Below are 13,372 nucleotides of genomic sequence, written 5' to 3'. Positions count from 1 at the left end.
CCTTCAGGACCCTTGAGTCCACCTTTCAGGACTGTTTTCTTACCTCTTGTGGTCTTCTTTTTGACCTCCACGACTTGGATGTCGATGTCTGTCACCCTCTGGCCCTCCGGCGCCATTGTCCTCGCCGTCGCTAGAGTGGCCCAGGTCTCTCACTGATGGTGCCGCACTTTGGCCTTGCATGTTGTAGTTGTCCTTTCTCTGCCGCTCTCTTACTCTCAACGTCTTCGGGGCAAACGCCGATCACGCATTGCAATCTTCACTTCGATGATCCACTGGTAAGCAGAGATTAGAGACCGGATGCTGGTCATTCTGGGCATACTTATGGTGGCAATTAAGGTAAATGGTGTCTTGTTCATTACACGTACGGGGAGCCCCCTGTACACGTATTTCCTGTCGACAAAGCTTTCTTTTCTCTTCTCGGGACCTTCCAGCACCTCGATTCGACTTGCAGTACCATGATTTGTCGTCCTTTTAAGTTTTCCTCTCTTTTCCTATTATTTTCTTCGATTCTTCACTTCAACTTCCTGGCGCTCCTTCTGTAACGATCCAGACCCAATGGCGGAAAAAATAATCTGAAGATGGCGACCAAAGGTGGGAGCTTTTCAGAGAAAGCACGTTGACGTCACAAGAGGACACCCAATGGTGGTATGTCGACGCCCACTAAGAAAGAAAACAAAAAGAGGACAAAAACAACAATTCCAGACCTAACCACTAGATTGCAGAATAATGCACAGCGCGTGAATCCAGAAAAGATTCATGCTGCAAAAGCTTATTTACATCCTGAGATATCAGAGTTGTTTATCGATTGTTGATTAATAATTAAATAAAAGTTAGAATACATGGTTTTCTTCATTCATTTCTTCCCATTATTAACTATGCATTACTAAATGAACCTAGTTAACTCCAGACCTCCAAAGCCCTCCATCATGATTGGCAATGAAAACTACTAAGTTCTGCACAACTGATCTGCTTTGTTTATAGACTAACTTTTCAAAACTGTACTAACATTTAATTTTTGATACTTATACAGGTCAAAGTGATCTTCCAAAACTAGCTGAGAATAGGTCATGCACATGGATATAGGTCATGCACATGGATTATTCCTGCAAGGTGTCTCCAGGAGGAATCTGGAGACACCCATCACACCTGAAAAAACTGAGCCCCCTCTATGCAAAAATGCTTAGATGATGGGCTTATATGAACGGCTGTGAATGGTTCGAAAGAAAAGATGAAGCCCTACTGCTATTGGTAATACATTAGTAATAAGCTGGCACTCTTGGTGTGTGTAAGATGTCAATAAATGTTTTGATAGTAAACATGCAAACTTTTCATTAAAGCTATATATGTAGTGTAGACCTAACCATAAGGGTAACAGAGTGGTGTATATTAGCAACTAAAGACAGCAATGGCAATTGAAACATCAATACAGTTTATATTAAGAGCAAAAACTATGCAGCATTTTAAAAGGCACATATTTCACCTACTGACCCTTTATGGAACACCAAATCTGGCAAGGTCACCCACATCTTCTGAAACGCCCTTTGAATGATAAATCTTGGAAGGAAAGCATAGCCAATCCAGTACAATATCCCATCATAGTGTAAGGAATGAGCTACATGGTTGGATGATGCCAGACCTCCAAGACTGCCACGCTAGAATTTCATCACACGGGTGGCAAAGATCGACACCGGCTTAAGCAGTCTGCTCTGATACTGGTGACGCTTTCAATGTAGGAGACCAGCAGAAACATACCTTGTTAGACCTGTTCCCCCCAAAAAAAATCACTACCACCTGCACAACTGTGCAGGAATTAATCAGACTGGCCTTTACAAAGCATGGATAGAAAGTTCTCTGTAATATGACCCAAGAGTCAGCTGAAGTCACAGGTGTGAGAAAAACTTCTAATCCCTCTAAGAAATCTTTCACTACAGGAATCAAGAAAAATTACCTTTGTGCAGGGGAATTTCTGTAAGCAGGTGAGCCATGCTGTCAAGTTCAGCGAGGGAAGGTTGGTGTGGAAAATTTTCTCTCTGGGTTTGTGCAGTAGGTCCAATCTGCATGGCAGTCTCCGGTGTTGTCTTTGTTACAGGTGGAGGAGATCCGAGTACCATCACTGTTGAGGTCATTCTGTAGCTACGAGGGTCTTTCTAGCCTCGGCTCGCTATAGCTTGTTGAGGACTGTCAGTATCGGGGGAATGGGAGGAGAACATGTACAGAAATGTCCTGGACCGGTCGATCAAACGGAATTCCCCTTCGTTCCTGGTAGGTAGAACCTGGATGCGAAGTCTTTTTTTTTTTGCTGCCTTCATCTGCAAACAGGCCTATTTGCAGATCCTCCTTCGGACATTTTCTTGCCTTTGTGGATTTTGGATTCAGGAGGGACTACAGGTCCCAGCAGCCAGAGTGCCGTGATCGCCCTCACCTGTGCCTGCAGGGGGCAATTTCAATCCTCGCTGCTCCCGCTTCCGCTTCGCGGGACGCGACCGGGTGTGCGCCGGGCCAAGGGCAGGCCCGTCGGAGACCGGACAAGGCTGGGCCTGGCCCTCCCTCTAAGCCAACTCACCATGCAAGGGCAGTCCTTTTCACCTTGTAATTCACTGGGAGACCTCTACTTTGTTAATTGTTTATTTGGGACTGGTGTTTTCACAAGTACAACAAGATGAGCAAACGTGAAGGGAAGAGACTAGGCACAACCGAGGGGGGCAGTGTGACGCGGACGTTCGACCAGTTCATATTAAGGGCCACCTCTGTCCTGGAAAAATAGATCCAGATAACAGAGCGTCGGTTATCTTTAGACCCGCAGCTACGCAAAAGATCGACCCTAGGCTCATTAGCTACAGTCAGCTCCCCTGTTCATTCAGCAGTAAATCTGACTGTATTGCCGTCTCAGAATCTAGAGAGCAACAATGCACCTTCACTCTCTGTGTCAATTGAGGACCCTACTACTTCACCATTAATTCAAATGAACACTGTTGCCAGCATGTCCACATGAGAAACAACCAGGTCTCCAGTCAGAAATAGCAGTAACAATCAACCAACTCAAGATCTGGCTGTGAAAAGGAAGCGGGGAGGTGGCCCCCAAAGACCCTGCACGGCAAAAGTGCCTAGGCCCAATAAAACCAATGGCTGTGCTTTAGCTGACGACGTAAGAACATCCGACATCGCTCGGGTAGTCTCGGACTCCAATTCCGCTGCTATGGGTGGAAGAAACCTGAACTACGATCAGGAAATATGGAAGAGACTTGAGAGCACACTGAAAACTCTGCTGACTCTAATTTTGCACAGACTGAGCAGGATAGAGGAGAGACTGACCAACTATGAAACCCTGGCCAAGACTATTTGCTGCTCTTGAGGGTCTCTTTGCGCATTAAAAGCAAATTGGCTTAAATACAAAAAGCGATCAGGGAGCTTGGTTCCCGCCTTGGATTTATCCAATACACAGCTTCCAAATACAATAAATACGAAATCAAATGTGCCAGGGATCGCAACTAATATATCAGTTGCAGTACCTAAAAAGCCAGCCTGGGTACTTAGGTTTGACGAAGATCCAGGGAACCAATCAAGCGAGTTTGCCCAAGCCATAGTGACCACCTCGCGTGATAGCAGAGCCTTGACAGCATCGGCACCAAAGGGGGACATTAATTTTAATCATTGTTCAATGGACACACAAACTAGTATCTCTAATGGAACAGAGGGATCCAGAGGTGTGGGTCACAACATCGCTCAAACCACCTCTCCTATTTTTAACTTGCTCCTGGCAGCTACCCCCCTAGTGTTAGTCCTAAAAAAAAAATCCTCCTCTGCGGGAAACTCAGTCTGAATCCACAGCTCAATTATTATGTAAAGTATTACATTGGTTGAATAATCCTTTGGGGGAGGCGGGGTTCTGGGATGAGGGTATGGACAAATATATAATCATGGCTAGACGCATACCATGGATTGGACCCACCAGGAAGGACGAGAATGGTGACTGTGTTGATGTTAATTTTAACAATGTGCATGTAACAGAATTTCTGCTGGATAAACTGGGTCGGGTGATGAGTAGTCATATGGACAGGGTGACTATGTTGCCATTAGGGTACTTTTATAAATTAGGGTCTAACCCTACCAACGTTTGAAGCCGCCTGGAGATGGGCAGGCGACCCCGGGTACCTTATGGTTATGCAAACCAACCACAGGAGGTTCCCCTGTCCAACAGATTCGCCCCATTGTCAGACCTAGACTAATACGACTGACTACGATCACCTACCCAGTTACTGGTACCATGTGGTACACACACCCCCACTGAAGACCTAGATTTAGATAATGGACCCCTTCGCGTGGAGGCTATTACTCTGCGTGTGACTGTGCCATTAGCTCAAGCTGATTCTGGGAGCCCACTTTTTCCTGCAATTTCCGTGATTTTCTGGATTATTGCAGGTTTACTCCACAAAACTACGTCCTCTGATTGGTCGTGTTTTATAGAGGGGTTCGATTTTATTGACTTCCAGAAGAACTGGTCATTAGATACAATTTATCGCCCTGGGTACCTGGCCTACACTATGGATGCAATCTCTAATAGGAAGGGGAGACCCAGTGGGGGATTGACAATTTGGGTAAAACAACAGTCAACTGTCCAAACAAAGGAATTACCCATAGATAGTCTGGATATCCTTCCTATAAAGATCACCTCTGATGGTGAGCAGGATTTGATACTAATTTATGTTTATTCGAGAGGGATACCGGGTGGGGAAGCATCACCAACCATAGCCCTCCTAGACACGTTTATGGATGGATTATCTAGCTCGTGTGTTGTGGTTATGGTGGGTGATTTTAACTGTACATTCGAGCCCCTGGGTCTGGATGATGGTAGCCTTAGTATAAAGGAGGATCAAAACTGGGGGATACCATCCCTTTCGTTGGCACCAATTAGCAAATGGACGGAGGCAGCACTCCAATTGAAAAGTCTATCCATAGGGCGGGGGCTCAGAGCTACCAATGGGAGAACTCCCTCAGACACGGAAGGTTGTGTCACATTTTCTAATGGGATCAGGAGTAGTAGGATCGATTATATATTTATACGTTTAGAGCTCTGGTCTAGTTTAGTGGATATGGTGGTACTCCATAGACCGGAGAGTGATCATGACCCTCTACTACTGACCCTAATCATGACTGGTTTAGATCGCCCAAAGGTTGCCATTGCCTTCTCGATAGGAGAGGTTACCTTGTCCCAAGACCGACGCCGGTTAAAATGGGCAGTGGTCGTAGAGGACGAAGATCTTTTAAAGCAGATTAGGTCAACCACGGAAGAGACTCTAGCACTGATGGGGTTGTTTGCGACAAATGGCAATGGTCCCCTAGATCTTATGAAGACCCATGAGGTTCATTACGCAAAACTTAAGCTATTACTCACAAAAGATAGGAAGCCGTACAAGCCACCTATTAAAAAAATCGCCCAAGTGGTATAATGAGGAATGTGGAATTGCGTTCCGGCACCTTTCAAATGTAATTAGGCTGGGAGTAATAGTCAGACTGGATCTTCACCAGTAAATAACGTTAATCCTGAACTCTGGGTCCAGCACTTTCAAGGCCAATTTGCTAGCTAGCCCCCATAGCACATGTAATGAGTATCCTGAGGTTAACACCGAGGCAGTTTTACAATTTAGCAAAGGAGAGATTGACAGAGTGTTATACCGGCTCCCTGCTGGGAGGGCGCCTGGTCCGGACTGCATTCCGGCCGACCTATACAAAAAGGAAAGGAAGATCTGGAAGGAATATATCTATATCATTGTAAATGCTATAGCGAGTGGTGCGCCAATACCGGACACTTGATGTGGGGCAGAAATTATCCCTATATATAAAAAGGGAGACCGTGCAAGTCCCAGCAATTATAGGCCGATAAGCATATTAGATACCTTACAAAAGATAGCTACGAGACTTGTGCTAGGTAGAGTTAATGAATGGATTATAGATAAGGATGTTTTATCTACCTACCAAGCAGGTTTTCGGCCCCACGTCAGCACCATTGACCAAGTACTTAGATTCACGATGATTTATTGGTCCACAGTTATTTTAGCAGGGGGAATACTTTATGCAGCATTTGTTGATTTAAAATCAGCATTTAATTTAGTACCCAGCCACAAGCTGTGGGATTAGTTAAAGGCGGCCGGGATGCCGAAAGAAATTCTTTGCTTTATTATTAAACTGCATGAGGCAAACTATGCTCAAGTAAGGTGGGGGCAGCACGGTGAATTAACCGATTCCTTTCCAGTTAATAAGGGTGTGCGGCAAGGGTGTGTCCTTGCCCCCACCGCAAATTTCCCTATTTATAAATAAGGTCGTTACATATTATTCCAGTTTTTCAACCGATGCACCCGTTCTTGCTGGTTCAAGGGTACCACTACTAATGTTTGCAGACGACACGCTCATTCTTTCTAAAACCCAGTCAGGTCTGCAGCGTGCCCAGGATCGCTTTGTAGTTTTCTGCAATGACCACGAGCTTCGGGTAAACGCGGACAAGACCAAGTTCATGGTATTGCATAGGTATAAATGTGTCAACGGTAGGGTAGTACTGGATAATGTACCACTGGAACAGACCGCTACATTCACCTATCTAGGGGTAACAATGGTAAGGAAGATGAACTGGCTATCCCAATTAAATGTCTTAGTTTTAAGGCATAATCAATTGACTGGAGTTCTCCTAAAGGAACATCAACTGTCCCACACAAAACCCATAGGGCCAGCAGTGGCTATTTATAATGGGAAAATTAAAGCTTCCATTATTTATGGCGCCGAACTTTGGGGGTTCGAAAATCTTTTACCCCTAGTACCAGCATAAAATAAGTTCATGAGATCCCTGACCGCCCTCCCACAATCAACACCCGTGAAGCCTTTGTTTTTAGATTTGGGCTGTATTGCCCTTGATGAGGTCGTAGGTTTCAGACCCGTAGCTTATTGGAGGAGTCTTTGGACCACCCCAGAATTGTCACTGTATGCAAGCGTAGTAATGCACATCAGGAGTACTGATTCATCTTCTAAAATTAAATGGCCGCTGAAAATCAAGTATAATTTGAAGCAAATGGGACTTGGTCACTTGTGGGATGAACCAATAGGAAATTCTTTTCCCAGTAAAAATGATTTCAAAGTGCTTTATTGGGATATGATCACCAGAAAGACCTTGTCAGCGGCGGGAAGTTCCTCGCTCACAGGTATTTTCTTAGAACACAAGTTTGCATCGAAACTTGAACCATACTGGAATTTGATTACAAAACATAGCGCTAGGAAATTATATCCTCAATTCAGTGTGGGTACTATTCCTTTAAGATCTTTCGTTGCTAAATGGAAAAAGCCCATGAACGCCAACTGCCCTTTTTGCCATACCAAGGAAGAGACAATACCTCATGCACTCTTCGTGTGTCCGGTTTATATAGGCCCCCGTTGTAGGTGGCTCAAGCCATTGTGTTCCAATCTTGGCACTAGATCCTGCATAATGGCTCTGCGCATTTTGACAAAGAACACGCGTGCAGACATTGTTATCGCCACTGCGAAATTTCTGAGTCGGTCCTGGGCATTAAGGAGGAAAAAACTGAAGGCTGATCGGGAACTGAATTTTGCGCCTGAGTGTCCAGTGCAAACTTGCTCTCGTCCATAGAATGATGTAGGATTGCATTTTATCGGATTGATTTTACTTATTTCACTTATTATTGACTAGCAGCCCGTCCCGACCTTGTCCAGGAGCAATCAGGCTTAAGAGCGCCCGCCCGCCCCAACATTGTCCGTGGGTCCCCCGGAGTAGCAGCCCGTCCCGACCTTGGCTTCAGGGCCCCCGCCCACCCCGACATTGTCCGTGGGTCCCCCGGAGCCTTATCTCATCCGCCCCACTTCCCCGCGCTCCTGAGTTCACTGGTCCGCCGCTCCTCGCCGCTCCTCCCCTCTCCTCCCCGCCTGTCCGCCGCTCCTCTTCGCTCCTCCCAGCCTGTCCGCCGCTCCTCACTGCTCCTCCCCGCCTGTCCGCCGCCCCTCCCCGCGCTCATGTCCGCCGCTCCTTCTCACGCTCCTGGACGTCGCTCCTCCCCGCGCTCCTGATGTCAGCATGCACGTCGCGGCCGGCGCTACTTCCATGGGACTACTTTTTTTCTCTCGTAAATGTTTTAAATAACGTATATTTTTTGAATTTATATAGCCTATGTCCATCTGCACACCCTGACAATTTCAACGATATATCAGGTGTGTGGATTGGCGCTGTGGTTCCCGAGTTTACCCGCCTCAAAGGTTCAAAGTTCTTTCTTTATAATAGTAGTATAGATTAATTAGGATTTCGATAATGTTGGTATTCATTTTGTATGAATGTATGTTTTTAGGGTTTTACCCTTTTAACTGACACTTTTATGTATGTATTGTGTCTTTTATGATTGTAAATTATCGAATAAAGACTAACTGAACTGAACAGATCCTCCCACTCTCAAAAAATGTCTTGTATGATTTTGTGATGCAGAATCTAGTCGTATCTTTTGCCGAGAGAGTTTGCTTGTGTGTTGTGCACTCCTGGCAGGTCATCTGCCGAGATAGTTAGCTTTCTCAGTATGAGCCAATTCCAGATGGCCTGAACTTCAGAGATAGAGCGCAAGAGTGAGTGCCCCATTGCTTGTTCAGATAGTGCATCATGGCTGTATTGTCCGTCTGGACAAGGAGCGCGTTGGTTTGGATGGAGGGATAAAAGGACTTGATGGCTATATGGGCAGCAAACGGCACCAGCATGTTGATATGGCATTAATTGCTCATTGGCGGACCACAGGCCATCTGTAGGGGACACATGTGAACCCCCGAGTCCGGAAGAGATGAATCTGTTATGAGCGTTTGTGTTGGAGTGTCCTGGTGAAACGGGACACCGATAAGTAGATTTTTCAGTTAAGGCCACCACGGTAGAGAACTCTTTTCCACTTGTGGTAGAGTGAGTCTGTTGTCCCAATGGTCAGTGTATTGGTTCCACTGATCCTCCAAATTCTGTTGGAGCAGCCTCACAGGAAGTCTAGTAACTGGGGACTAGGCATATGTGTGAGGCCATTGACCCCAGTAGTGAAACAAACTGTCTGGCTGATGGGTAGAATTGAGAATAATCTCTCCCCCGAAACACAAACTTGCGATTTAGGTTTCCAGGGTTGCACCTAGGTATTGCAGTCTTTGAGTTCAAATCTGGGTGGATTTCTCAGTATTGTCTTGCAAACCTAAGGATTGGAGGTTCTCAATACAAACATGATAATATTTCCATGCTTTATCTGGAGAGAAGATTTTCACCAGCCAGTCATCTAGGTATGGGCAGACAAATAGGCTTTTCCTTTGTAAATCTGCTACTACAACAGCCATGCACTTGGAGAATGTATGCAAAGCTGATTTCAGGCCGAATGGCAGCAGATTGTACTGGTAATGTTTGGATGCCACTTCGAAGGTTATTAACGTCTGATGCTTCTTGACAATTGAGATTTGGAAGTGGGCATCTTGAAGGCTGATGGAACGCATCCAGCTCCCCTGATATGGTGGAGAGCAAGCATTCTGAATTTCTGCTTTCTTATGCATTTGTTTAGGAGGTGCAAGTCCAGAATGGGTATGACTTCTCTGTTGGGGCCTTTATTCTTTACTAGGAAATACAGAGAATACACTGCTCCTCCTCTCAGCGAGGGGGACCGCCTCTATGGCCTCTTTTGGAAGTACACTGAAGCCTTTGTTTTGTAGAAGCCTTTGCTGATGGCAAGAGGTTTTTGATGGAACTTGCGGAGGTTGTGATTTTAAACGCAGTGCGTACCCATTCTCTACAAAATTCAGCACCCAGTTGACGGTGGTGATGTTGCACCACTCGTTAGATGTTCACTGATACTTTCTAGTCAGCCACCCCCACCCCAATCGGAGTCGATAACAGCGACAGAAGAAAGTTGACACCTCATTGCTTTCCTGGGGTATTGGAGGAAGCTGGTGGTTGTCCATTAGCTCCTCGTCCACGGTTTGACCTGCAGAGTAGGTAGTGAGATCTAGCGTGTTGCTGCTGTTGGCGGTGGACCCAGAGAGGGGTTTTCATAACTTAATGGCTAGGTCGTCTGTCATAAGGCATTTACCATTGGCAAAGTCCTTCCATTTTTCTAGGCCAACAGCCTTGAGTGTGTCCAACTCAGTTTTCATTTTTTCCAGCTCATCATCCATGTGGGAGCCTGAAAGGTCGATTTAGGAAGCATTGTTGTGCAGCTGGCTGCAGAACTGCAAGATGAAGCCATGATGAACGTCGGGCGCATACACCATAGAAATTACTGTGCACCGCAAGGTTAAAACCATCTGCCACCGCACTAATTACTTGGTTATCACCTAGGTCTCCCCCATACCTTATGCAGACACTTCCCCTCATTGTCCATATGGAAGCAATCACTTAGCCCTTATAGGAAGTCATTATCACCATTAGAGAGAGTTTGGGCATTTCCAGACAAAAAAAGGGTGGTAACTCTTGGGGGCTTAGTACTCGTGTTCTGAGGACAAATTGCATGATCAGAGAAAAGTTACAGCTCTAACACAGTTTGTGGCTGGGTGCAGGTCTGCATATGCTCTCCCAGAATGGTCACCATTCAACAGAAATACGTGAATAGGAAACAGTCCACACAGGACTGACAATGGAACTGTGGGTGGGGTGTACCACAATACTAAAATAGTCAAAGAATTAGTTTCTGGTCTCATCACTAGCAGCAGGAACACAAAGTCAAAAACCGTAAAACACAAAGGCATAAATATAATATACATTTAAATAAGAATTTTTGCGCAGAAACAGACATTTACAGCATAACAGATATCAGCAATTGGTCTACTGCATTTAGGCGGATAATAAATGCGAGTCACTGCTAATCATACCTTTGTCTTGTCGATGGTTATTTGTGCCTAGCAGCTGCAATTCAGAATCTATACTGCCACTCTTTGCACGGGTATGTGAAAAGGCAAGTTGCCCACGTTTTCCAGATATAAAAGGTTGATGATCCAGGAAGCCTTTCAATATAAGATAAACAGGTTAAGCTTCCATGTAATCATTTTATTAAAAAAAAAACTAAAAAAAGGTAAAAATATAATCATTTTTAAAATATAATCATTATTAAGAAATTGCCATGAGACCGAATGGGCATAATTGAAAGTCCATTTTTTCTGCCACAGAGGGCAAGGTTGTTTCTATGGGGACTAAATAGACAGCCTTGAATGCTGAAGACTGGGTTTCTGGGCAACCCTAACTAAGTATACTTTGGGAACAAGGACTGTAACTTCATTTGGCATATCTGCAGTGAAGGATCCTTGTTTAGAAAACACTGCTCTAAGAGCGTGTTTGGCACTATTAAAGTCAAATCTCACTAAAATTGATAATGTGAAATGATGAAACGTAAAAAATACAATGTATTTCACACATGAAAGAAGTCAACATTTCATAAGCCACACTAAGCAAATGTAGCCGGTCACAAAACAACCATGGGCTGCCTGGGAAATAAACATTAATAAAAATATTAGCTGAAAAGAAACACAGGTCTACACTTGCCTGCCACAGTGAACACATCTTTCTCTGTGTACACTGGGACTGGAGATAAAAACAATTTCACAATAACAGAAAATCATCAAATATTACAACAATGTCAAGCTATGTGAAGCCAGCGTGATCCTCCTGATTGAGATATTGGGAATCTGCACAAGCACTGTATCAAAACGCTGAAAGAGAAGCCAAAGGACGTATGAAAAATGCACTATTACTGTTAGTATTTTTCTTCACCACTACATGGAATCCTTCTATGGTCTCAGTACAGCGTTTTTTTTTTCGCTAGTCAGGTTGTCACACAACCATACAATAATCATTTGTTAGACAAAAGGCACACTAGGTCAAATAAAATAATTAAAAAGTTGTATGTCAGTGATGGTGGTTTCATATGCACTATTTATTTATATTTGGTGTACGAATATTAAAACAATAAGAACTACTTATGAAGTGCTTGCTAGAAACGTTTCAGGGTACAAATCTGTGGATCATGTTGTCGCTGACATCGGCATTTACTATTTTTTGCCTGCCCAATGTATTGGACATTTCACACACCACAGCAGGAGTTTAGGTCTACTTTACTCAGAGAACAAAAGAACAGGTTACGTACCTGCCATAAAAATATTTCTGGTGGATTTTGTATGTATCCTATTTATAAAGAGGGGGGCTCTAGGAGCAAGTTAAGAGGTCCAGTGACTTGTGCTCCCAAAATTAGACTTATGCCAAAAGGGAGTCACTGTTCCTTCGTAGAGAAAGAAAGAAAGAAATAGAAGTAAGAGGTACTCTTTTCGTGTGCTACTCTACCTGTGGGGGGACAGCGAGCCGCACACAGGTGATGCAGCCCAGATGCTCTGAGAGAACACTCTCAAGTGACCTCACTGATCTTACCCTACTTACTAAGGGAAGTTCTACTCCCTCCATTTATCCAGCGGCACTGAAACTTTTGGGCCACTGTTACTTGGTCCTGACGAAGCACTCTGGATCTCCTACTGAGACCATAAAGGCGTGAAGCAGGTTGACCAGAACATATGCCCATTAGGGACATATGGTTGACCCAGCTACCAAGGGACATAACACCCCTTAGAGCAGCACCACACACTTTGTTTTAATAATAACAGAGGGATCACTTTAATAAAATTAGTCACTCTTCTTCCAGCCACTTTTTAATACACCCTTTAGGACTTCATGCCACTTACACCCACGCACCCATATGGCTTTATCAAAAGATCTCCGACAAAGAGACCCTTTGGGGGACCCGTAGGGCATTGTAGCGCCGGCCCAACGAGGAGCAAAGCCCAATGATGAAGCATGACATCCTTCGGGGTGTGTGAGGGCAACAAGAAGAGGACACACTGTCCCCCAAATCTAGAGTAGCACACGACAAGAGTACCTCTACTTCTATTTCTTTCTTTCTCTACTAAGGAACAGTGACTCCCTTTTGGTATAAGGATTTTGTATGTAACCACGGACCCATCACTTTGTGTATATATTTCCTAGGAGTTAGACTGATATAGAAAATTTAAAGCAGTACTTCTGCTTGCCAGTGGGTGGAATTGTGCGACTTCGCACCACTGGCGTTCCACTCAGGAACATACAAATAAAGCTGCATTTCAGAGCCACCGAAATCAGATGCTTTCCTATGCTTTCCGTGCCCTCAGAAGTGTAATCTATTGGTAGATTGGCATTACCGCAGTGAGTGCGGTAAATTGGACTGCAGTAGAGTGGAGTCCGATAGATTGGAGTACAATGGATTGGATTTGGGTAGATTGGAGTGGAGTAGTTTGAGGTAGACTGGAGTGGGATGGGTTGGAGTAGACTGGAATGAGTAGATTAGACTGGGGTAGTGTGGAG

The 13,372-nt window shown here is 44.7% G+C and overlaps 1 protein-coding gene across 1 annotated transcript in view; it reads right to left on the bottom strand.

The window, feature by feature from the left end:
• TOGARAM1 (TOG array regulator of axonemal microtubules 1) overlaps nt 1–13,372 on the bottom strand; it is an 871,068-nt gene that overhangs the window by 649,642 nt on the left and 208,054 nt on the right. Inside the window, exon 3 of the mRNA XM_086937344.1 lies at nt 10,864–10,995. Coding sequence (XP_086793470.1) covers nt 10,864–10,995 — 132 coding nt within the window. The remainder of the gene's footprint in view (nt 1–10,863; nt 10,996–13,372) is intronic.

This window comes from Lissotriton vulgaris, chromosome 9 (assembly GCF_964263255.1).
Source record: "Lissotriton vulgaris chromosome 9, aLisVul1.2, whole genome shotgun sequence".
In the NCBI taxonomy this organism is placed as follows: Eukaryota; Metazoa; Chordata; class Amphibia; order Caudata; family Salamandridae; genus Lissotriton; species Lissotriton vulgaris.
This window is presented reverse-complemented; position numbering and strand designations above follow the sequence as displayed.